The following is a 25,802-nucleotide window of genomic DNA, read 5'->3' as shown; positions in this document are numbered from 1 at the left end:
CAATAATTACCTCAAATAAATTAAATTAAGTCATTGGAGCAAATGTCATTCTTTTCCAAGTACAAACTGGTATTTTGCTTAATTAACAATGAGGGGGTGACCCAAGAGGAGTATACAAACCTGCCTGACGAGTTGGGTGGTATTCTGTCAGTAAATCCGCCAGAATACTGCCCAATGGACTTACTGTTATTGCCACTTGGTCCGGTGGATTTACCGCCAGATTACAAGTGGTGGTATGCAGTGTTAGTCCCCGTTAATGTGGAGTCCATAGGACTCCATCAGGGATTTTGGCAGAATTGGCACCAACAGTATTAAAACTGCGGTTATTCTGACGATTTTGCCGATTTGTTTCGGCAGAAAGTTGGAGGATTTACTTCCAACATGATAACAGAAGTCATTCCCCACTCCAGTACCAAACTCGTAGTATGGCAGAGCAGGAAAAGTGGCGGTAATTCAGTTACCCCCACCTTTTTCGCACACCGCCATACTTGTAATTAGCCTAAGTGCAATGCCCTCAGTTTTGTCTATAAAGTCCTGAACCAAAACATGTTTATGAAAAAAATAAGTCCAGTATGGGCAATCTCATGATCACCTAGTGCCTGGAAGTCTGCGTTGTGGCCCCTTTCTCTGGGCTTTGCCGGGGGAATAACGGACCCCTCTGCAAGTCCAAATTGCACCAAGGTCTTTGTATGGGCCTCATAAGTATGGCGGTACTGAAATAAGGGTGTCTGTAGCAACGTACCAGCACCCTTTCTGGATTGCCATACTACAAGAATGCTGTTGGGGCCCCAGATCCCCCGGCAGGCCTGACCTGCCGGATTTTCAGGGGATTAACCTTTACCACCGCCGCTTGTGATATCCCGGTGGCGTCGGGCGATCTGGCAGCTGTAAGGGTGTTAAGGGGATGCCGGTAGTCCTCATCTATTGCCAGGTTTTACCCGCAACCCTGTAATGAGGCCCATATGTCTTTTAAGCCGTGCGAAAATCAGGTGAGCCGTACCACACCTTGCAGGTTGTGTTACCAACACACATCAGTCTGTGTGTTTGGGCAACTTGCACTATTGGGTGTGACCACAGGGACGTGTATTGAACTACACAACTCTCCCTTCACACTATCTGGCGAAACACACACACACATTCTAATTTCTGTGCTGTGGCTTACTCAAGGCCCAGGTCAGCTTTCTTGCATCCTGGCTCTATGCACGTATCACTTTAGAAGGGTCTGTGAAACTTAGCCTGTGGTTTTTATTTCCTTTCTCAAGCTCTTTTCACCACATGGCATCCGGTAGCAGCGCTCTGGCATATTCGACAAACAGACGCTGGACAAGTAATGTGGACTAGACAATGCTTCTTTTTACATAAAAGGGTATAATGACTAATGCATGCATTCATTGTTTTCAAATGCATTTTTTCAAGTGCAATCTATTTTTATCAGCACCTAAGAATTGAACCATTTGTGAGAAGTATTGCAAGCCAGTGGGTCACCTGGGTGGGCAACCGTAACAAATATGTTCTAATCTATATTAGCAAACTGGGCGGGTACAGGAGGCAATGAGGTTGCCCACATCCTAGCCCTCGGTTCTCATGCCAGTCCCAGCTGCCCGCTCTCAGCTCCCCCTCTGCCCTCGCTCCGCCACTCCCTCAGTCCCGCCAACACATAAGCCCCACATAACTCACAATTGCCACCTCTCCATTTCCCTGATTGCGGCCGACAGAGCCACCATGGAAATGGCCGAGGGGCCCCACGCTGAGCTTTGCCTTCCATTATCTTTTCTTTCAAAGGGTCTCACTCGTGCTGGGACAAACTTTGGGTGTTATTTAAGCAATAATCACCCATTCCATTGGCTATACTGAGTGGTAACATCTTGGCGAGATTCGTTAAATGCCCTCAAACTCAGGCCTGGGTCGTTACCACGCAGTGCAGCCTGTGGAAGGCGCGATTGTTGCTTACGAAATGCAAAAAAAGGATCCTTATTCACCTATTCCTCTCGGAAAAGAACAGTTTGGTTGGACAGTGAAGTTCACAAGTGTACCTCCTTGCAACAGGATCTCAACGTTGAGCGTTCGGTAGAAAAAAGTGTGTTTTACTTATGTTTTACTTAAGGACTATGTGCTATGCGTACCCTCTTAAAAATGATCAGCGCACGAGAACACAGGAAAGAAACTGAGCCATCAACTTGAAGAGGACTTCCCACATCAGGTCTAACGCTGCCACCACAGGGGACCTGTGAAAAGTAGCCATAGATTCTGCTAAAATATACTCAAGAGCCAGCAACACCCAGGGGTGTTGCTAGGCCTGGAAAAGATCTGGGGCTACGCTATTGTCGGGACGGTCGGGACTCTGGGCTAGCTAGCCTTTCAGTTGCAGCCCCTGAGCTTCTATCTGGGGCTACAACCAAAAGACCCAGGGCTATAGCCCCCTGAACCCGCCCTAGCTACGCCTCTGGTTACAGCACTCGCAACGCAGACGAGTTGTGGAGTATCTTGGTAATGAGGCGGAATCGGCACATCTGCACATCGGCACATCTGCAGCTATATGACCCTTGATACATCTTCTGCTCTTCTAGGTACCTGACGTTCTGAAAGCTCAACAGAACATTCCCTATATGTGATGGCACCCACATTTGGGGGTTCAGAAATGAGTTTAGACACCATGTCCGGCTAAGGTAATTACCCCATGCCCAGATCCCTCCAACCCAAAGTTCGTGTCTGTGGTCTTCTTCAGTATTTATTTTACAGGTCATTTTTTGATATCTTTTTGTGAAGGGTAGTATTTTTTGGGCTTTTATTTTGAAGAATATTGCCACACAGATACATGTATTGCTGAACAGACACAACAAGTCTATACCAGAGGCAATTGGGACTAAACGTGGTAAAGAAGCAACATTTTGCTTTTGCTGACACTTTGAGCCGTAGTGATTCATTTTCTTGATATTTTCGATTTTTAATATGGGAGGTCAGGTAGAACCATTCAACGAATCTACTGATGAGAATTCCTTACTAAGATTTTATGTTTCATCCAAAATCTTTAAAAGAAAATCTACCCGTGTGTCAATTTCATGAAATAGAAGGAACAGCACCCACCAACAAGATTTTGATAGGGAAGTCTGTACATTGGTGAAAAAAGCTATATTTAAGAGTTTATCTTAAATAAATGAATCAAAAAGGTCCAGAAAAGAGCAAGTAATAGCCCTACTGGAGCTAAATGAGAGACCCAAACTTGATGATAGCATGGTCTGTGTTAACATTTGCACTTGTTTCTTTTAAAATGAAAAGCATTGGAAAATGTTTCAGGAATGTCCATAGTCATGACGGGCCCACTTTTACTTCCAAAAAAAAGTTAAAATATATCAGAAATGTCCTCATCGGTGCAGACAGTCACTAGACTGTTTTATTTTCTAATGTTTTTCAAAAACAGGACATTTTTTGCATGCTCTTTGTTGATTTTTTGTAACTTCTGCTCATTTTTCCTCATTTCCCAGTGTTTTTCACCGCCCTGCAGTTCAGACAAGTGGGAAGAGCATGTCTAGATTCTTATACTCCAAATATTGCTGCAGCCTTGCTTCTGGCTATAAACATGGACGTGCAGCAGAAGTTTTTTTTCAATTAGTCTCTCTGGTGGCAAGCAAAGCATTCCTCTACCACAGCACTCTTAGGTCCTGTTAAGCATGCTGATTTCTAGTTGTTCTTTCAACTTTTTGTCAGCAATTTCTGTTTTTTACAATCATACATTGCTAGGAGATGGACATTTTTGATTTCATAATATCATTTTTTTCCGCATCTAAACTAATATAACTGCAAGATATCACAGATGGGAATCTTCTTTTTCCCAAAAACTAAGTTACAGTGGTTTATCCTGTTCTTTTGAGCATGTAAGGTTTGGTCGAGGGATATTTCCCTGATCCTCAGCCCTCAGTTTCTGTTCATTTTCACAGCTTTTCTTGCTGAATATTTTGGAGGCATTGCTGAATTTCAAAACAGTTGGCAATAGACACAGCTTTACGTTATCCCTGTGGTCACCCTTGAAATTAAAAAGGCAAAATTGTTAACCATGTATATGAATTGCAGTCAATTTTTTCATCAGTGAGAAATATGTATTTATTTAATAGATAATTATTGTATCTTTCCCCTGCCAACTTATTTTTGAATGGTAATTTTTGTTTTTCCTATGGGTCTCCCCTATTCAATAGGGTTGCGGGCACTCTTCAGAAGAGAAACCAACATACACAAAGCTGGTTCTACACCAGTACTGCGTCATTTAGGATAACCTTTAAGTGGACATTCTGCACTTCATCTGAGGTTTTAATTTCATGTCCCACCGATGTTGACCGTTTTTAAATAGTATTGGGAGTCTGGTGAGATTCATTCCCATTTTAAAATTCTTTTGTAGGATTCACTGACCGCCCCCCATACAAGACACTTGCCTTCACATGCTCCAGGTCTACAGGTGACGATTAATTGAAACTGAAAGAAAGACTGCACCCAGGTGGCCTGTTTCTGGTTGGTAATCAACTGGCTCAGGCGGATAGCTCAGGGCAACTCACTCGCCTTGGAAATAAGACGACACGGAGTAACACAGGTTCGATCCCCGGGTCCGCGCTTAGAAACCTCTGGGTATTAAGCCGTTCTAAATAACCAATCACATCACTCTCGTTGTACCCCGAGCTTCGATTGCCTATGACACCTTTATGGGTTGACGCCCTCTCCCTCCCTGGAATGATGCCTAGTTAAAAAAAAGTGCTCTAAAATGAATTGTGCCAACTTTGAAAAAGAATTTCTCTTTTGCAAAAATGTCATTCAATTGGGCAGGTTTTCAGCATCTGGGGAAGAAATGCTGTAAAGGTGAGTGGCCATGCCTTGGCATTAAGACTGCTAAAACTGCCTGTGTGGCACATCTGGAGTAACCCGTTTTCAATATCCAATAGCCGTCAGCATTTGGCTGTTGAATGGATGGACCCATGGTTTCTTGCTCTTTGTGAATCTTAAACAGCCTTTTGGGGCCGAGCTTTGCAGAGATATTTCTGTGTTTTTGTGAAGTGACCTGTTAAACGCGTGATTACTTGGATAAAATGGGCAACAAAACAAAGGTAACATTTAACAAATCAAATTTTTAGGTTTGATTTTTGGGAAGCCTACCCGTAAATGGTGGTGTTCACCTGGGATCATTTCCAGCTACTCGGGGAGGGAGGGCAATGTCTGTACAAGAAATGAGAAGCTGGACAGAGAACTGTTAAACCAATTCAGATATGGGCGCCATTGGTTGAAGGCACTAGCATTCCATCCAGGTAAATTACAAAAAAAGGGGCCAGTATGTCATGACGCAACTTGTTGACCAAGTGATGAAGGGCAACAAGCGTGTTGCACCAATCAAGATCCTCAAATTGCCCAAAGGGGATGGATACTTCTCCTAAAAGGTATTCCTCTGATACGGGACCGAGCAGAGATGGGGATATGGCTTGGGCTTTGCCTTCAGGACTGGTTGCACGAGGAATGAGGACAGAGATCTAAACTGGACTCCATGCTGAAGAGAGAGCCGGAGAGGAAACAGCAACCTGGACTGAAGCCGAAAGCCCAGGATATGCCTCCATTCTTCCCTGCTTCTGCCCCGTGGTCCATCTACCACGCAGGTTTAACCCTAATTCTGTGGTCAGTCTGTCTCCCGTGCAATCCGTTTCCTTGGGTCAGCTTGTGTATTGCAGTCAATTTGTCTCCTTATGTCATACGTCCTGTCTCTCTCCCCATGTCCGTGATCTCCCTAAATCAGCTTCTTGTCTCTTCCTATCAGTTGAATTCCCGCTACCAATCTTCAGAGACGTGTGCTATATGAAATGATTGAGCTTGAATCGGTGAGTCTCACTGTCAACTTCTTGCTTTTCAGGTGACATTTTCTTCAGCTTCAAATTCCACTGGATGTACGCAGTGCTGCCTCTAGCCACGGTGATCTCAGTTGCCATTGCTTTTGCGCTGTGGAAAAGGTAATAAATCACACAGATTTCTAATCATCCCAAATATGAATCCTGATCTTCATTCACTGTTCTGCAACCACTCAATTATCTGAACTTCCCATTGCTGATGACTATGAATGTGACTTCCCCTATCATCATTGCTCTCTGATTTACCCCCCCCAAACATGATCTTTGAACTTACTGTTACTGCTCTCTAATCACCTAACTCCAATCTCCCAATCACCTCTTTCTGATCACTCCAGATATAACCTATTGCCTTACAACTGCTTTCCCTGAATGTGACATTCCCACGGCTGGTCACTGGCTGCAAAAGACCTGACTTCCTCATCACTGTTCTCCGATAACCCAAATATGACCTACTAACTCCTCATCATTGCTCTATGATAATTCCAAAGTAGCCCTTTGATTGCCACATTGCACCTCTCTAATTACAACATCTGACCTCTGTCCTCCACATTACTGCTGTCTGATCAGCAACGAGAGACATTTAACCATATACATGTACACATACATGCATCTATGCACTGTCATGACAGTAAAATCAAAAGGTGACTATTGTAAGGAACTCATGGTGACAACAGTAAAGACAGACACAAGTGATCACAGTTCAAGGGTGTTTATTAAACTGTATAAATGGGTTGGAAAATGCCTAATCTAAACCTGAATCTAAGCTGAGAGCAAGCTACGACCATCAAATAATAAGGCTTAGTGGTGTCTTGTCAATTAAAAGGGTCTATACCTAAAAACCTATTGCCAATCCTTACAGCTAATTTCACAAAGAGTGTGGGATAATGTTCATAATGATAAGTCAGGATGTTATAGCCGGGGGTCTCCCTTCCCTATGTTTTTTAGCCCGGGACAAGGCAGGACATTTGAGCACAGCACATTCTTGGGCCTCACCAGCACGAGGTTACAGTTCCTTTCAACAATACCAGGACCTTCTGGGGCCAAGTCTCTTTCCCGGCAAAGCCTATTGCCTTAGAAGGCCTACTGAGCCATGAATAATAAATGAAACAAACGTTTTTTTGATAATCTTTCAGGCTGAGCGATTGCTCTTTGCCCATTGGATCACCCTCATCCAGGCTCCGATCCTTCTTACAATGTTGACCTCCCTCAATTGGGTTCACTACGGCCTTTCACTCAAAACATAGCACTCGACAGTCTCACTGTCTTTTTCAACAACTATTCATTGCAGGCATCCCTCAGCTGGTTTCACACTTGCTGCCACAATCTTCACAAGTATATCACTGTATACTCCCAATTTGCAGGCATCCCTCCTTCTGATTCCCATTTGCCAATTTCACAGTTCACTCAGTTTTATCACACTGCAGGATTTACTTCTTAGCTTTTCCCTTGGTGTCCCTCCATCGGGTTCACATAGCCATCCTAACACAGTTCATGATTCAATTATTTGATCAGATAAAATGGGGCATTCCCTTCCCCTAGCTTTCTTTTGGCACAGATCACAAGACCCATTAGGTTCTTGCCTTTACCTAAGTTTGGATCTCAGCCCCCAGTCAGGCTTCACAGTTTTCCTCTGTGTCAAATACTTTCGAGTGTACAAGGGGTTTTGCTCGACCCTCGTGGGACCACTCTGACACTTCACACCAACCTCTCCTAAGGCCTCTGGGTTTTTGTAGTTTCCACCAAAACACAAACCGAAAAGGGTTTCAGTCAGAGTCCTTTGAATGAGCGCCCCACGACGCCTGACCACTCTGTTTCTGAACCCTTTACAAGAGTTTCTTTAAAGTTCAATTAAACAAGTTCATTTTTCAACAAAGTTGCTGCCTGCAACGTTGGGCTCATCACAGTTCAGTTTCACTAACTGTCTTCTCCGACTCACCGGCTGTGCTGAACTGTTGGATTTTCTGGTCTCTGGAGTCAAGGAAGGCACGACGGCGGCACGTGCTTCTCCCCTCTTTGACGATCAGCGTGGGAGGGCCCTCTATGCCGCTGAAACCTATCACACCACATATAAACTGGGGACTTCTTGGTCTTATGCGTTACCTTTCGGAGGTTTCGCGTAACTGGTTTGCTAAGGGCAAGGGCAATTCCCTCTTCGTCCCTCCAGGTCTCTCCGCCTTTCTTCTTAGCTTGAACTACTGATCCAGAATAACTGTGTTGTAATGTATGTCTGAGTACTGGTGACATCACTGACTTCGGAATGCTGTGATGTCGGTGTAGAATGCTATGATGTTGGGATCTGAACTGAGGTTCTAACAGTGACAGTTGAAGAGTGCAAGCTGGACAGAGGGATGTGCCAGTGTTTGCCTGGCAACAACGATACTAATAAACCTACAGTAAACTTAACTGCTGGTCTGAGTGTTGGTGTACGGTACCGCGTTATTTCACTGGCGACGAGGATGGGATCCTGTCGTGGGGGGGACAGTGCTGTGCCTAGAACATCACCCTCCGTTGTGTCCACGTCCCAAGTTGTTGGTGCCAGCGATTTTTAGCCCCAGTAGTCTGATCGGAGTGCTTATTACTATTTCAGCAGGCCGGGTGGTGCTGATGGGGCTGATGTTCACCTCTGTGGTGTGTAAATGGCCGCGCAGCTGTGAGTCCAGGTGACAGGAGCGCACAATGAGAGGTCCTGAGGTTCGCGCTGAGCCTGTGGCCGGTCTGGGGAAGGATTGGTCCCCACCAGGCAGTGCAGAAGGACAAAAGCAGTGTTACTGGTCGAAGAGGCCAGTGGCCGGAAGGGGTCCGGCGCAGGAGGTGGCACACCGTGGTTGTGCAGACATGGTCAGCGACCATGGGCCCCCGTGTTGGGTGAAGGTGTTTTGGTGGCTGCTGTGGATAGGGTGCCGGCTCTGGAGCTGCGTGGTGCTACGTACTCTTGCATGTTTGCCACAGTGATAATGGGGCAGTGAGCAGCGAAGTTGTCTCCGCGCTGCCCATTGGTGTTGTGATGACATCGTCGGGTCATCACTGGGCTGTGCACAGGGTGTGCCTTTATGGAGTGGAGGATTCCGAGCATGCTGCGTGTGCGATGTATCATGGACTGTGCGACAGTGGATTATGTTACCCGGAAGTGTTACTCAAGTCTAGTCTGCGTAGCAGCAACTTTGAGGCTGAGAGAAAGTTGCACTGGACTGGATGGCGTCGAGGCAGTTGCGGTCAGCAGTGGACTGATTGGGAAGGATTGGAGCCCAACAGTGTTGTCTGGGCTTCCCGGAAATGGCAATGAGCAGAGATATGGACTTTTGCTTGGGGCACATGGCGAGGAAGGAGTGCAGGACTGCGTGCTCTGTTCGATCGTTGGATGTGAGTTTGTGTTTGGACATTCGTGGGTGCTGCAGTGCTCGGTTTGGAGCCGTGGAGGGTCTTGGATTCTTTTCTCTCAGCAGCGTCACGGGAGGAGGACTGTTGGCGTTTTAGCGGGACTTTAGTGAGCCAGTATGTGTGTTTAAGGCTGGTGTGTGTGGTGTTTTGTCTTTGTGTTGTGGCCTTTGGGTATTGGTCTGGTATGTGAGTGTTGGGGCCAGTATGAATGTGCATGTAGGTGTCGTGGTCTGTATTGTATATTGCAAGTGAAAATGTTCTTGTACTATTAACATGATTTTTCTTGCAGGTGGGGCTGAGGGTGTTGCCCATATTCGCGGGTGGTTGGCCTCGTGGGTTGCGGGTTTCACTTATCATTGTGCGTTGCATTTACAATTTCAATTTCTAACTTGTTTTGTGTTGACATGTTTTTTTTTACAGGTGGGGCCAATGTAGTTTGACCTTTACTCACGGGTGGGTTGGACTCGTGGATTGTTGGTCCACTTTATTATTGCGTTGTTGGGGTTCCAACATTTTATCACGGAGTATAACCTTCTAAGTATAGGAACCGTTTTCCTAATAGTAGGAGAACCAGAATTTGTCATCGTTCAGTGGCATCTATTCAGTACTGATGTATGAAAATGCTGGACGAAATTTATGAAAGGATTGTATTCTCTGTCCTCTTTGTGTATGGCGTTGGGTGAGTGAGGTGTATTTTTGGGGCTAAGGGTCCCGTTAATGGTGTGCTGCACAAGGGTGAGGGGGGTCCTGTGAGGGGGTGTCGGATGTGATGATTATGGCAGCTTGGTTTGTGCCAGGGGCCTCATATTTCGTAAGTGGTTCTGCGGTTGGGCAGTTTTTTCAGAGCAATGAGTGGTCCCGTAACGTTGTGTGTTGGTGATTTTTCATGGCAGCCTGGCCTGTGCTAGGTGCCCCGTATTGTTGGTCGTGGTTTTGCAGTCTGATTGGGGAATGGGGGTCCCGTGTGGTGTAGCACAGTTTTAGTTGGAGGAGTACTGTGGTGTAGTTCTGGCAGGCACTAGTGGTACCGGGGTTTTGTGGTGGTGTGCATTCGGGCAGAGACTTGGGGTTCCGGTGGTGTACTGCAGGTGCAGTTGTAGGGGTGCTGCGTTGCAGTTTGGCAGGGACTAGGGGTCTCGTAGTTGTTATGGTTCAGGGGTGCGTGTGTTGGGTGCTGTTGAGGTTGACCATGGTTTTCGGTTGGTTTTCAGGTGTGTGTGTTCTCTCTTTGAGAGCTGTGGTGGACTGATGTTCAGGGGTGTTGTGCTTGTTGTTGCTCTCTGTTGAGGTGGGATAGTGCCCGCGGGTGGCAGCCCTGGTGCCCTGGTGTGCAGACCAGGGTGGAAGGTGCACAGAGGGGTTTTGATAGTGTAATGCATTTCTTTGGGGAACGCTGGGGCGTGGCAGGCTCTAGGTTTCAAGGGGCAGCTTGAAACAGGTGGACTGCGTAGTTTCATATTTTTGTTCCTCTGGGGTTTTCCAGTTCAGGTTGAGGGTAGGTGTTAGCCCTTATTCTATTTCAGGTGGTTCCTTATTGGTTGTGGTCTTGTGGGAACCGGGTGGAGTCTAATGTATTTCTGGCATGGCTAGGGTGCAGATTCTTGGGGTGCCATGTAGGTTTATGGTTGCGCAAGGGTTTTGGTGTTAACTGTGGCGCAGTGTCCTTAGTGGTGTTTTGAGTGTCGGTTGGCATCCTGTCTTTAGGTGATCGTTGGTGCATTTGTTTTGGGGTTGTGAACAATGCTCCAGGTGGTGTGAGTGGTGTCCATTTGGGGGGTCTGGTGTGTTGGCGCATTTACGTGCTGGCCACACGTACTTGTGGGGGTATTGTTCTAGGAGGAAGGAAGAGTGTTGTAAGATCCTTCTTGTTTTCAGAAATGTAGGGAGGGAGAGGTGTTGTAATGTATGTCTGAGTGCTGGTGACATCACTGACTCAGGAATGCTGTGATGTCAGTGCAGTGTAGAATGCTGTAGTGTTGGGATCTGAACTGAGGTTCTAACAGTGACAGTTGAAGAGTGCAAGCTGGACAGAGGGACGTGCCGGTGTTTTCCTGGCAACAATGATACTAATAAACCTAAAGTAAAGTTACCTGCTGGTCCGGGTGTTGGTGTACGGTACCACATTATTTCACTGAATAACTGCCTTCTCGTGCATTTGGCTTTGCTCGCAGTGTGCTTTCATGCTCCGCCTTTTTTCCCAGTGGGGGAAGGGGAAAGGGCCGTCTGGTGTGCAGTTATTGTTAATTGGCTGATTATGCCTGATCCTTGTGTTGTGACAAGTCAGGTACATGGCCGTGGTGTTTGTCTGTTGTCTGTCTCGGTGTAGGAAAGTGTTTGTGTTGGAAAAGGGGGCGGGGGTAGAAGTTCAGGGCAACCTACGCGGTAGGATGGGGAACAGGTGTTATAAAAAAAAGGGGGTCCTGCATTTCACCCGTCGGTGTCCCACTTCCACTCCCTGAGGACCCCTCATGCATGTGATCCTCCCACCCTGGTCCACCCCCAGCAACTGGATCCAATAGCGATGTCTGTGTCCTGGCCACCTGGATGACAGATCCCCGGGGACTAGCTAGTGAGAGTCAGGTTTCACACAAGATTCACATAGGGTTATGGTATCACAGTTACAAAATCAGCCCAGGTTTTCGGGTAGGCTGGACTAAGGTTGTGGAAAGCTTCCAAGAAACAAGAATGAGTACTTCCAGCTTATTTAAAGGACTGTAGACCACCCATCCATCCCTGTCTGCCCTTGGCTCTGCTGTTGGGTGGCTAAGAAAGTCACTCAGTCCTTGGCATTTTAGTGTCCCAGCACTTCTACCTTTGTGTGTTGCTCTGAACTGCATGACTCACTTCACAGAAGCTAGTTCCACCAGTTTAAACTGGTGGGATTCATCATTTGCAAGTCAAGGTCCTAAGCTTTCAGGATGTTGCCCCATGGCTCTCTGGCCATGTGAAGGGGCAGGAACCTGTTGCTGGATGCCGTAGGCACACTCCACGAACACAGGGATTGCCAGTATCCTTGCCCTGGCCTCCATGCTTTTGTCCCTTGTCCCTCATTGCTTTGTTTTCTCCTGCCTCCTCCTTTATCGCTTTCAACATTTGTGACTGCTTCAGCTCCCCTCTTAGCATCCAGACCCTGCTGATTCTTTCTTTCTCTCTTGCTGCCATCTTCTTCCCTTATACTTGATTACTCCCACTCACTATTTGTCTCCTCTTGCTTTGTTTTCTCCTTCTTAATCTTAAACCGCACCTCCTTTCAAGCCTCCTCCGGTCTTACTTTTAGTTTTTACTCCTCATGCCCAAGATGGAGGCAGGATAGCTCGGGGGCAATGCATTTGTCTTGGAAGCAGGACAACTCGGCACAACACAGGTTCGAATCCCGATCCAGTGCTTAGCAATCATTATAAATGAACAATAAAATGAATAGATAAAATAAGTCGCTCTCCTCCTTCAGTAATTCTTCTCCAACTTCCTGCTCTCTCGCTCTTTGTTTCACTGTTCCTAGACCTCTCCAGCATACTCCCACTCCTTCTCACCCTTCTATCTCTCCACCTCCTTGTGCTGCTCCTCAACCTCCATTCTTCTCCTCCTTGTTCTCTTGTAGCACTACTTTGCCACTCTGAAACCTCACACCCTTCTTGCACATGAGGCCTTCAATCGCCAAATTGTGCTTAGTTGCACTTCTCCAAGGGTTGAGCGTGGTGATTGGTTTTTGCAATTAAAATGCATTTTCCCAGCTGTTGTGATTGACTTCCATGGCCAGATCTCTTATGGGGAGGATCCACCATCTTGTCTCCCAAATGTGCATTGGGGTTGTCATGGGCAAACACATTGGCTCTCGTAGTTGTGGTGGTCAACCCTCCCGGGCACGGGAGCCCACCAGTGAACATGAGTGCCCAATCTCCAGGCAAGCTGCTGTGCATGGTGCCTTTGACAGTGGTCTCCAAACAATGCTTCAGCTACAAGTAATGCCAAATACCACCAATTTCAAGTCCACAGGACCTCACGGTTTTTGCTTCTGATGCCGGTCCCATTGTAACCACCTGCTGATCCAAGTCTGTCACTGGTCTATGCATTAGCAACAGATTCTTCTTCAGAGATGCTGTTAAGGAGACTTTCCTTAAGCCCTATGGTCAGGGTCTTTTTGGTGTGCTTGCATTCCTTAGGTAGCAAGGATACCATTAAGTTTGACCATGCTTTCTAACTGGTAGAGTGGCAGAGCAGCACAGGCCTAATGTTTAAGAAGGGAAAGAAGTGGTTCACAGGTCCTGCACACTTCATGAAATCTCAATGAGAGATTGTCCATGCGCAATACCCTGAAGCAGTTCTGCATTAGGCGGTTTTGCAAAGTGGTAACTTTACACATTGTTTGGTGACCACCAAAGGATTCTTAGATGATGTACCAGTGCAGAAGAGACCCCAACAAGGTTCTCCACATAGCAGCAGTGCAATGAAGATCTCTACCTTGCAGCATTCTTCAGCTATGCAGAGTGTCCTCCACGCTTACACCCATAGTGCATCACAGGTTTTCCTTGTAGCTGTCTTTCAGTCATGCGCTCCACCCGTTTCTGAAACCACAAACCTACCCAATAGACTGGAACACCACAGGCATTTTCAGAGAGTACATCCAGAGGGGTATAGAATGCAAATAGACAAACTCTGGCAATAAGAGGGGAGCCAGATAGTTGAGGGGTCAGAAATGAGAGACGGACACAAAGTTGTGGGGTTCTTAACATTATCCATGTTTTTTAAAGCAAAAGGGTAGGATAAAAGCCTATCTGTCCCTATCTTAATGAGAATGTCCCTACCTATGCAACTAAAGCTAAAGCAAATTGACCTTGTGTTCAAACTAGATCTGACCTTCGAACTAACATACAATGTATGGGGTAAATGTACCTGATTCCAACTTAACAAATTAAGAGTGAACGTTCAAATAAAGAATTCCAACAAAGCAATTCTTATATTCAGGAGTTGGCTCCCTTGCTCTGAACCAGTTCAGGATGCCCTCTAGCTGTATGCTGTTTCAACAAGGTTTTATTCAAATGAATGAAAATGCCTATTTAACAAAAATAAATTGTCCTCCTTAGATTAGCAGAGCAAGAATGTCTCATCCATAAAATAGTGCTGTCAGCATAGCAAACCCCCTTTATTTTCCACAGAAAACTTTGCTTAAGATGGCAAAACCAAATGTCTCTTTCATAGAACACTTTTCTCCGGATGACAAAACAGAATTTCTCTTTCATAGAACACTTTTCTCAACTCAATCCTTTGAAATCCTGGTTTGCTCTCCTGCCAGGAATCTTTTTAACTGCAAAAAGAAAACCTCTTGATATCCTGGTACACTCTCCTGCCAGGAATATCTCCCTTTTGACTTGCACAAATCTCCTGGTATACTCTTGCCAGGCATCTTTCCAAAAAGGATAATTAGCTGATACTCGTAGCAGGTCTTCCTGCAAACCTCCTTCCACTTTAGTTGTTAGTCTTATTTCTTCAATAACACAACTGGTTGATGTTAGTGGATCACTTGCACCAATTACCCCCAAGCAGACGTCTCATATGAGGGGTTGTTCAAGCTATGTGTGGGTGGTCAGAAATGTGAGGCAGACAACTTGGTAAAAGTTTTTCATAAGATGGCATTTTATTAACTCAAAAGTGTTTGACAAACGCCTCACTATCCCTACCCTGAAGAGGCTTTCCCTGCCTATCAAATTAAACTAAAGGAAACTCTAACAAAAGGAATCTGTCCCTCACACCTATACATACAACAAACTTCTAAAGAGAATATATGGCAATTCAGATATAACAGAAATAAGTTATATCCAACATAAACCCAATAACTGTTTCTCCTTGTAACCTGGGTGAGATCCCCTTGCCCAGATTCAAAGCAGGATTTTCAATCAACAGTTCGACATAAGAAAGTTCCATCTTGTGACAAAGTTCTAATGATAAAGTTATTCTGGCTCCAAAAGTCTCTCACTTGGACTTTGATAGTTAATAATAAACAAGTATTTATCTCTCCACCTGTAGCAAAGAGTTGAATACAACTTCTTCTTAGGGACCAATACATTTCCACAATTCATCTGTATCCGCAACAATATTTTGTCAGGATGATGCCACAACAATTCACAAAATAAATGTAGTGGTCTTGCCACTTCTTCACAGCCTTTAACCACAACACAGTACTTCAATAGCTTCTTCTTAGTCCACTAACCTGCCAGGACTACCACTACACAGTCACTGCCCTGGTATACTCACCTGCCAGGACTAAAAGCTCCTAACACTAATGCAAGTACTTCTGTGTTAAAATTTACTTCAAACAGCTTTTGACTTTCAACAACATCAGTATTGACTACTTCTTCTGGGAAGACATGAGACACATTGGTGTTGTTTGTTCCACACGTGTGATTTCCACATGCAACAAAGGGTATGCTCCACTCCTCCGGAATACTTTTTATCAGGAGGGCTGCTCTCCTGCCGCTCTTGGTTTCCCACTCTTACGTTTATAATGGCTTTCTATCGCGCTTACTTACCTTTGGCTTAGGTAATGCTTGTTTGGGTCTTTTTGGCAATATGGGTTACACTTAGCTTGCTACTGAATTGCCCTCTCTTAACATTGGCAATAATGGTTCTTGTTAACGCCTTTTAGTATTGCCCTTTCTTGGCTTTGGCAATGTGGGTTGTTAACTTCTTTTAATATTGCCCTCCTTTGGCAAGTACTTCGACCGTTATAAGTACAATTATAACCTTCTTGTCTATTTCCAAAGGTCTTATTCTGCCACTTCAGCTTCTTTGCATGAGTTCGGTAATCTAAGTTATCATTAATGTCTAGCGGGCGATTATGGAGCATTCCGAGGCTACAGAACTCACTGGTTGCTGCATCTGTCTCTGCTTGCTCTGCTGCTGTGGTGCCTTCCGCTTCGTTATGCCATGGCACTCTGCTTTGTTTGAGCTCCTGCGGCCCTTGCTGGTTGGGAGAAGAGTCCCTTACTCCAGGGACACTCCGGTGCTCAGCTGCCACCGGAGCACAAGTTACAATGGGAAAGCTTTTCAAAATAACACTTCCCGCCGTGCAACCTCTGCATTCAAAGCCATCAAAGGGGGCAAAGCTTTTCACAGCAATGCTTCTCACCGTGCAATCTCTGCATGCAAGACCATCAAACTTGGAGTCTCCCTTGGGACTGTAATTCGCTCTGGATGTAGCAGCGACTCCGGCAGCTCTGCTTTTCTTCTATTTCTGCTGTCACTGCAACGCAAAGTCTTTGCAGGCACTCCACCCTCTAATTCTCCTAATGTCTTGCACCTGAGGGGGCCCTTTATACTTAACAGTCCCTCTCAGGTGTGGGTCATTAGAACCACTAGACTGCACCTTGCAGTCTAGTGCCTCTGCATCCCTCTTCTTCGTCCCAGTACTTTGGGCATTGTGGGACTTGAAGTCCCCAATGTTCAAATTACCTCTTTTATTCTGAATATTGTTTTCAGAATTACCTACTTCATTTCTATCATTAATTACATCTTCAAAATTACATTTAAAAGGACTCGATTGGTTCACATTCAACGGAGAGTTGGCTTTATCAGAACTTAAGATGTTAATGTTCTGATGTCCACATTTAGCCTTCTCTTGTTGGCTAGAAGAGGTTTTACCACTATAAATGTGGGCAACTTTGTGAAGGGGAGTCTTACTCCTGATAAATGATTAATTATTACAGTTTTCACAATCATCAAGATGGATAGCTTTGGGAAAGGAAGCCTCCCTCTGACGGCAAGCCATGACATATTCTGCCATCAATGAAATCTCTTCCTCTAAGAAAGACAAATACTGTGTCTCTCCCAACAGAGTCCTCCTGTTCCCTTGGGGCTCTTCTCCTCCCAGGTGTTCCTCCCGGCAAATAAAACCCACAGGGTCCGGATCGGGTAGCGACTGCTTTCCCCTGGCCATCTGTGAGGAGACTTTAGGTAGGGTCTTTGTGAGGACGCTGTAGGATTCATCAAATCTGTCGGTCAACCTTTCTTTGTCTCTCTTGGCTCTTGACAAGGCTTGTTCCAGATTTCCCGCAGCCGACATCTGACCTCTCACGTCAGGAGAACTGCATAATTCCCGTCTCTATCTTTCTCACAATGTCTTTTGGCTAAGGGCAATGTTGGTCCCAGGTTTCCCTCAACTGACATCTCATGATAGGAGAATTGTACCACGTTAGTCTTTTAATTCGCTTCACTTGATATTCAATAATGTCTTGCAAATACTCATCATTTTCACATGTCCCTGGGCACCTCTCCCTTTCAGGCTGACTTACCGGTATACCGTGCTGTTGCTGCCAAAGTGTGTCGCAGGGCTGGCTTCCCCCTCCCCCCAACAGACATCTCTTGTTAGAATTGTACCGTGTTTGCCTTTCTCTCACAATGCCGTTTGGCTTATGGCAATACTGGTTCGAGGTTTCCCCCAATGGACATCTTACTTCAGGAGGATTATACCATGATTGCCTTTTAATTCGCTTCGCTTGATATTCAATAATGTCTCCCAAATACTCTTCATTGTTTTTGCACATCCCGGGGCCCCTCTCCCTTCAGGCTGACATACCGGTACACCATGCCGTTGTTGCCAAAGTCTGTCACAGGGCTGGCTTACCCGTCTGAGGCTTCTTTGGTTTCCATGTCAGCTTTTGCTCCTTTCTCCGTGGGAACCTGCGCGGCTTCGCAGGGCTTGGTCTCCCCTGCCGCGCTTAGTTTTCCTTTTCCTCACCGGAGGCTCTTGTCCCGGTTTAGGATGCTGCTGACCTGCTGCAGACAAACGCTCTCTCTGTGGCAAGGCTCCTCTGGACTGCCTCTGCAACCGGTCTAGATTCCCGCTCCGCCTACCTTACAGCCTCTCTCCTTGCTTTATCCTCCATCCTCCAGCTTGAGACAACTTGCGGGTTTACATGTCCTACGCAGCTGATTTAGCTTTGGATAACTAGACTGCACCTCACGTTCAAAGTCACATTTCGTCATCATTGACTCTGTCCCTCTTCTCCGTCTCAGTACTCTAGTGCTTATGGGACTTGGAGTCCATATAGGTTCTAGGCTTCTATGGGCAATATGTTTCTAAATACCTGTTGGAATATAAATTATCAGAATCGTGTTATGTCAACATTATGTGTAGTGATGTTTTACATAGAACCTCTATCCAGATACAACTCTTTAAAATCCAGGGGTATTGAATGTAAACCATGCATACCAGAGGGGTACATGTTCTGTTGGGGCGGCTTTTCACATACAGTGGGTTGGGTTTTAAGAAGGGAAGGACTTGTCAAATGACAGCATGCCATGAGGTATTTAGGGATTATGGGGTCTTCCTCCTCATACAAAGAAAAATACTGCATCCCTCCTATGGAAGCTATAACATCAGCCGTCTTCTCCCGGATGTATGTGATTTCTTCGAATATATTTCTCCTAATGGAGATTTCACCAAATCCACTTCACCGAAAAACAAAATCTACTTTTTACTTGTTCTATTTTTTTCTCTTTAATGCACGGGGAGACCCCCTGCAACACCCTCCCACCCTTCCCTACCCTAACTTATACCCTTACCCCACACCCCACCTGTTATGCATTACACATATACCATTTCCCCTACCATTTCCGGTGAAATCTCATTAGGGGAAATGGTATTCAGTGAAATCTATGGTAACGTCTTCTCCCATGTGATCCTCCCACATAATGCCACCCACAAGGTCAGGATCAGGTACTAGCTGCCTTCCCATGGCCACATGGGAGTGGACTTTAGGGTGAGGGTCCGTGATGACTCTGCAGGATTCATCACATAGTGCAGACAAAATCATGTGAATTATGTTCTTATTGGGATGAACATACTGAAAATGTTATGGTATTTTGCCCAGCATATTTCCAGCTAAGAGCAAAATATCTTTTTCCCTATTTTTAAGTCTTAACATTTTATTAGCACCCTGGTGGGGGAGCCAGCCAATCAGGTGGCTAGGAACGCAGGCTGAAACCGGCAATCTCAGCCTGTGTTCCATGCCGCCATCTTCCCCCACCCTTTGTCCTTCTTTTTATTTTTCCCACCTTCCCACCCCCCACTTATTTCTGCGGCAGCGGGTGCTGCCACTCCTTCTTAGCTTCGCTCGGGCTGATAACTTGGGCTGCTGGGCCGTTACACCCATTCCGGGCCCTTGGAATGGGGCATTAACACCATAGGAATGCAAGACAAACATTATTTATTTGCTATCAAACAGACAACATGCCAAGTTTGTGGAGGACTTCTCAATACCTAAAACGGGCATGGTTCCTGAGGAGTAATAGGGTTGTGAAATCAACAGCCTGAACGCCATGAATTATAAAGCATTTCAACTATTGCCCATGTACATGGAAATATGTTTAAATATGACTGTCAAATTATTGTTTTGTTTTATTTGCATGGAAATGTGCTCTTATATTATGCATTTGCTAAAGTTCTTATTACCTGTGAAGCAATGGCTAACACATTTCCCTGTTTTGAAATTATGCAATGCAGTATTATCATGTTTTATATATGTTATTTTATGGTACCAAGTATACCGAAATAAATCTAATCTTGACTTTCCAAAATGCAGGTCTGTCGTGAAATTGATCAGTTATCCAATTACCCCAGATCAGACCTAAAAGCAGATATCTGATCAGCATCTATGATGGTTAGCTCCCTGGAGCACCTCCAGTAAGCAAACACAAACGTACATAACATCCCAAATTTGCCCAGCCATGGCTGCTCTTTGAACACCAACAATAGACGGCTAAATCACTGCTCGCCAATTATCTGCAAATCTGCCTTCGAGCCACTGACCTGATCACCTCAAGTTTGACTTCCTCATCACTGCCTTTGGTTCTCCCCAGAATCCCATTCCTCGGCAGCACCATTATTTATAGAGACCCAATACATGCCCTCCAAACACAGCGTATGTAAGAGTGCATTCATACTTAATGACGTTTTTAAGCCTACCTAAGGTGGTGGTGAGCGGAGGTTCTGAGCTGTACTGTCTTTCAGGTGCAGCGGGCATGCACAGTGCTTCCCGTTCATGAACAACAGGACATGCCACAGAGAAGACCCACACATGCTGATCCCCACCATAGCAGATACATGTGTGCTCCCACAGGAAAAGGCTTCATCCAGGTGGCATCCTGTGCAGAAGGTGAGTTCCTCTCGGAGGAATTTGGGACATTGACAGAGCTTGCAGGTAACCATAGTTATATCACAACCATAGTCATTGTTGACAGATTGATAAAAAAACATTGTTGCTGCAGTGCTATCATATGCTGGTGCCACTTTCATAATCTTTTTTTGTATTCTGGCAAGACAAATAAGCACATCAGAGAAGACCTTTTCAAACACCCTCAGCTTTTACCTTAAACTGGAAAGAAAGTCATCCTCTTGCTACAGGTTTTCAAATGCCTCTGGGCTTTTAAATCATGTCCGCTCTTCCACAGCCGCACATGCCGTCCATTCCCTAACTACTGTGGAGGTACATCTTCCCATTTTCTTAGAATGTGAAGTCTTGAAACCGCAGTTGCTAAAAAGTAAAATTGTGTGTGGAACCTGAAGGTGTCCTCACTTCTTTCCCCAATATATCCCCCGCCCCCCAAACCCACCTAAGTGGCCAGGGAAAGGATGTCTCCTTCGGATCCTGAACCTGGGGGTGGATATGCGAGGGAGGCTTACCTGGGTGGAGGAGACTTGGGGAGTGGGGGATAAGGCACCCTTTGGTGAGACATGGTATCCCCCTGTTTCCTTTTTCCAAGGAACGCAATATTCCCCAAGTCTTTGATGGGTATATCAATCCCTTCCCTATTTTCTGTGACAACCTACTGCCAACACACACCACTTAGGTACTGAGACGAGGAGGCCACAATTGAAACCGACGAGAGTCTGGACCAACAAACATGAGCGGTCTAGTTGTTGGGCTCATTACCATGGAGCCGGGAACTTTAAAACTGGCTCAGCTGAGAGGTACCAGGTGAAGCACGGCAAGCGCAAAAGGGGAGTTCCAGGGCAGAAGCTGTGGCGGCGAGCCGGCACCTTCTTGAGAAAGCTGGTCAATCCACCTGGGTGAAAAGGGGGCCCCGGACACATTGGATGGGCAGCTTTGAAGCCAGAGACATTTGGTTTTGAATATCTGAAGTGAATATAAGGAAAAAGTGAATGGAAAACGAGCATTGCCAAGAGTCAAATAAGCGCAAGAACTAAAATAGTAGCAGAACTGGTATGCAAGAGAAAATGTTTCCTAGCAGGAGAGTGTGCTCGGAAGCCTTTGTTGGATTTGCAAGTAAAAGCTACTTGAGAAGTGAATGTTAATGAAATCTGTGAGAACAAAGCTTTAAAGGCAGGTGAAAGGACATTGAGTCCAGCCTAATTTTGAAGCTGAAACAGTGGCAAGAAACCTATGAAACGGAATCCTGCAAGGTGTCGGTTGCGTGACCTGTAAGGGGTGGACCGTGTAGTCCAACAACTTCACCTAGACCGAGTACACTCGCCTAAGGAAAAGCCACACTGTGATTAAATGAAGAAGGCCAATGTGAAATGAGATTGATGAGCTGATCTTGCAATTGGTGACAGTAACCAAACTCGAATAGCTGGGAAAATATCCCAAGGAACTATTGCTTTGGAACCTGAAATACCGCGAGGAATTGAGTTGTTTTGAAACATAGGAAGCCTTGAAAGCCCAGGGAAGGGAACCCCTTTGCCACTCAAGTGTTTGGAACACTTATCGTTTGATACCGACATCCCTACACTTTGTATTCAGATAGATATGAGGGCAAGTATAGGGTTTGGACACAGACAGACATTTGCTTTGGACTTCCTGACATAGACTATCATTGGTTTCATTTAGGTAGGGAAATCCCACCTTTGCTTAGGGCAAGTTAGGGGTTTTCCCAACCCTCCTTTTTAGTTAAATGTTTATACGTTAAACATCTATCTTGTTGTCAGTGTCTCATTTATGAAGCCTTTGCAATTGACCATCCAATCCTTCCCAGTAATATCTTTTCCAAATATGATGACGTAAATGTGATTATCCAGTGCCTATCCTAAGATTTCCTCTGCAATCTCCACTATTACCTGTCCAAGTCAAACGTGCTGGAGTCCTGCACATATAGTTCTGATATGTTCCTGTGCCTTTTTCCGTGCATCTAAACCGTTTCCCATCTGATCATCCCTTTAACTTGTCAGGGTGCTGTGGTCTACACTGAAACCTATGTATAATGAAATACTGGGATCTCACAAAAGATCCACGTACCACTATCTTATGTAATCGCAGCAGCGGAATATTCCTCATCATGTCTCTGAAATTCTGATTACCAATTCCATTTGACACTGCTGTATCGTTTTATCATCCCTTCCTTCCTGACTAGCTTGAAGAATTGCATAATATCTTATGATATGCTTCTCCCTCATTTATTTTTATTTATTTATTTGTATAGCGCACCAAACCGGCAGGCATCAGGGCACCATTACAGGCATTTATAAGCATTCTTAGGTTTCCTTAGTTGTACAAAGCAAACACAAAAATAGACGAAAAGTGCATGGTTCAGTTACATAGAGGCATTCTTTCTAATATGTGATTCAATTCCCTGTGCGCAACTGTCCTCCATCACATCTTTACATAAGAATATATTCTCATATATTGAAAATATGAACCCTTCAGGGGATCAGTCTTCTCTTGTATTTCCTCCAAGGATCTCTTTTCACCATGTACCAATAAATGTCCTCCCTTTCTAATCTTACACTTCCTTTGGCCACAGGTGTTTTTTTTCTTGGAACGCGGATGGGAAACAAGGATTAAAGGTGGGGTATACTCTTTCTTTTTATATCTATCTATAAATCAGACATTTTGCAATTATTTTTCCTTTGGAGCATCACCAACTTTGTGTTCCGAACCCCCAAGGTGTAAAGGCTTCCATCTTATGATACTTCTGAGTTTCTGAAGCCTGCACTGCCCTGGTGGCAATAACAAACAGTAACATGTCTTCTTTCAGAACATTCCATTAAAATCATTAACCCTGCTGGGTGTCTTTAAAATTCATTCAATAGTAACATGGTTTCTTTAATTTCTGGCAGGGTGCAGGCACTGTTTAAAGAATCATTTAAAAAAAAAATGTATTGGTTTATTCAAACAAACAATACAAACCAAACGTGCAGTGTGCATATCAACAGCTCAGTTATACATCGCTTAATTAAGGTCACTGCTCCTCTATCCCCCCCCTGCCGAGCCTATTACTGTCCTCATTCCGTTCCTGCATCTTGTGGTAGGGTCTCCCCTTCCATAGGTTCTGCCGGGCCTTGTATTGGCCCAAACAACTCCGCTATCAATAGTTTCCAGGCCATCAGGGTCTCCGCCTCCTCCTCTCCTCCTACATTGCTCGCTTCTTGCCATACCATGGTTTCTGCATCCGCCCATTTCCGTAGCTCCCTCCACCCGCGGTCTGTGGCATGTCTTCCACCCCATGGCAATTCTCCTTTTCGCGAGCACATATGCTAGATCTTTCAATTTACTCACATGCTTGAGTTTCTGCGATCTGGGGAATCCCCCCAGCAAACAGGCCCATACTGTACCCACCACAATTTTGACCCCCCCCTCTCCTCAAGTTTCTGTGCTACTTCTCCCCAGAAACGCTCAATGACCGGGCATGACCAAAACATGTGTACCATACCTGCATCTTCTTCATCGCATTTAGGACATGCTTGTCGTCCTGCGTTCTCAAACCTAGCTATCCTCTGGGGTGTCATGTATGCCCTATGCGTAATATACAATTGTATCTGTTTCAATCTCGCATTTCTCGACACCTTTTTATGGTACCCCTGGGCACATTCCCACATCCCGTCCTCCATCTGCGCTCCCACTTCCGCTTCCCAGTCTAATCTCAGTTGTGCTAATTCCTTCCCCACCTTAGCCATCATCATCTCATACAGTCTGGAGATCTCGTGCTCCCCCTCCGTTATATCATAAATTGTATCTATGGCATCATCTGGTTCTTCTTCCAATACGGTTTCGGGCCATGTTCTCCTAATTCGCTGCACCATTTTGTGATACGTAATGTACTGGCCCGTATGCAACCCCGTTTCCTCCCCCAGCGCTCCAAAGTCTATGATGGTCCCCTCTTGCCATACATCCCCCCCCATTGTTACTACCCCAACCGGTTCCCAGTGGTTCCTGATTGTCATCCTTAGCTGCTCTTCTCCCCCTGCTAGTGCCACTAGTGGTACCTGCGGGGAGCATGGGAATGGGTTTTCCATCATCTGGCATGCCCAGCGCCACCTCTTCCACCCAAGCATCATCATCATCTTAGGGCGCTCTTCCATTTTTGTCTTGGGCAACCAGATTATCTCTTTTTAAGTAAAATGGGGCACAATCATGTCCAAACAACCTGGATTCGGGGGTCACATCATCTGAGAGCCATTTGGTGATATACTGCAGTTGGCTCGCTACATAATAGACCTCATAATTAGGCAGTTTATCCCCCCTTTCTCAAAAAGTTCTGCAGCTTCCATAGTGCCACCCTATTCCGGATACCATGCCACACCATGCCACAGGAAATCTCTACACATGCTGTTCAGTTTAGTGAAGAACTTCTTGGGTATCAGGTATGGAATATTCCCAAAATAGTGCAGGAGCCTAGGTAGTACCACCATCTTAAGCATTGCCCCTCGTCCCATCATTGCCAGGGGTAACTTCACCCAGAATTTCATGCACTTCTCAATGGCTACCTCGGTATTGTGCCTATGCTCCTCTTCCACTGTGTGGTACACGTCTATCCCAAGATACCGGAAGGTACTAACCGCCCATGGTATTTGTAATACCGGTAACCGTCCCACAGGGATTCCCCTATAACTGCCTAACAGGAAGATACTCGATTTTTGAGGATTCACCGCTATACCAGACAGCCCCGCATATCTCTCCATCACTTCCAGGATGTACTGGAGATTTTCCTCTGGGTGCCTCAAGTACAGCAGCAAGTCATCCGCATATAAGGAGATCAAGTGACGTTCTCCTCCCACCTCGATAACTATAGTATCATATTGTTGTCTGAGATATATTGCAAAGGGCTCCAGGGCTAATATATAGAGCATTGGGGACCATGGGCATCCCTGTCTGGTGCCTCTACTAAGTTGCCATCTTTCGGATATCACCGATCCTGTTTTGACTCTTGCCAGCGGTTCACTATATAGAATCTTCGCCCACCTTATGTATCCAGGCCCTAATCCATAGCCCGCCAGGGCCGCCAACAGCCATTGCCACTTGACCAAATCAAAGGCCTTTACCGCGTCCAAAGACACAACTGCCATTTCGCCCTCAATCCCGCTCCCCAATTCAATAACCCGTTGGAGTCATCTATGGTAATGAGTTATATTCCTATCCGGGACATTGCTCATCTGGTCGGGGTGTATTAGTTTGCCGATCACTCTCTGTAGTCTGTTCGCCAAGACAGCCGTCAATATTTTGCTGTCCTGGTTCACTGGTTCAACATCGACACAGGTCTGTAGGAGCCACAGCTATGCCCAGGATTGTTGGGTTTGTGGAGCGGTACTATGATCGCTTC

At 45.6% G+C, this 25,802-nt stretch overlaps 1 protein-coding gene across 1 annotated transcript in view; it reads left to right on the top strand.

The window, feature by feature from the left end:
• The window catches only part of LOC138487361 (tyrosine kinase receptor Cad96Ca-like), a 62,491-nt gene that overhangs the window by 8,677 nt on the left and 28,012 nt on the right, over positions 1–25,802 (top strand). Inside the window, exons 2-3 of the mRNA XM_069613941.1 lie at positions 5,879–5,975; positions 20,257–20,401. Of these exons, the coding sequence (XP_069470042.1) occupies positions 5,879–5,975; positions 20,257–20,401 (242 nt within the window). The remainder of the gene's footprint in view (positions 1–5,878; positions 5,976–20,256; positions 20,402–25,802) is intronic.

This window comes from Ambystoma mexicanum, chromosome 9 (assembly GCF_040938575.1).
Source record: "Ambystoma mexicanum isolate Mex_15411 chromosome 9, UKY_AmexF1_1, whole genome shotgun sequence".
Taxonomy (NCBI): domain Eukaryota; kingdom Metazoa; phylum Chordata; class Amphibia; order Caudata; family Ambystomatidae; genus Ambystoma; species Ambystoma mexicanum.
Note: the sequence above shows the minus strand (reverse complement) of the source record. Positions and strands in the feature narration are given on the sequence as shown.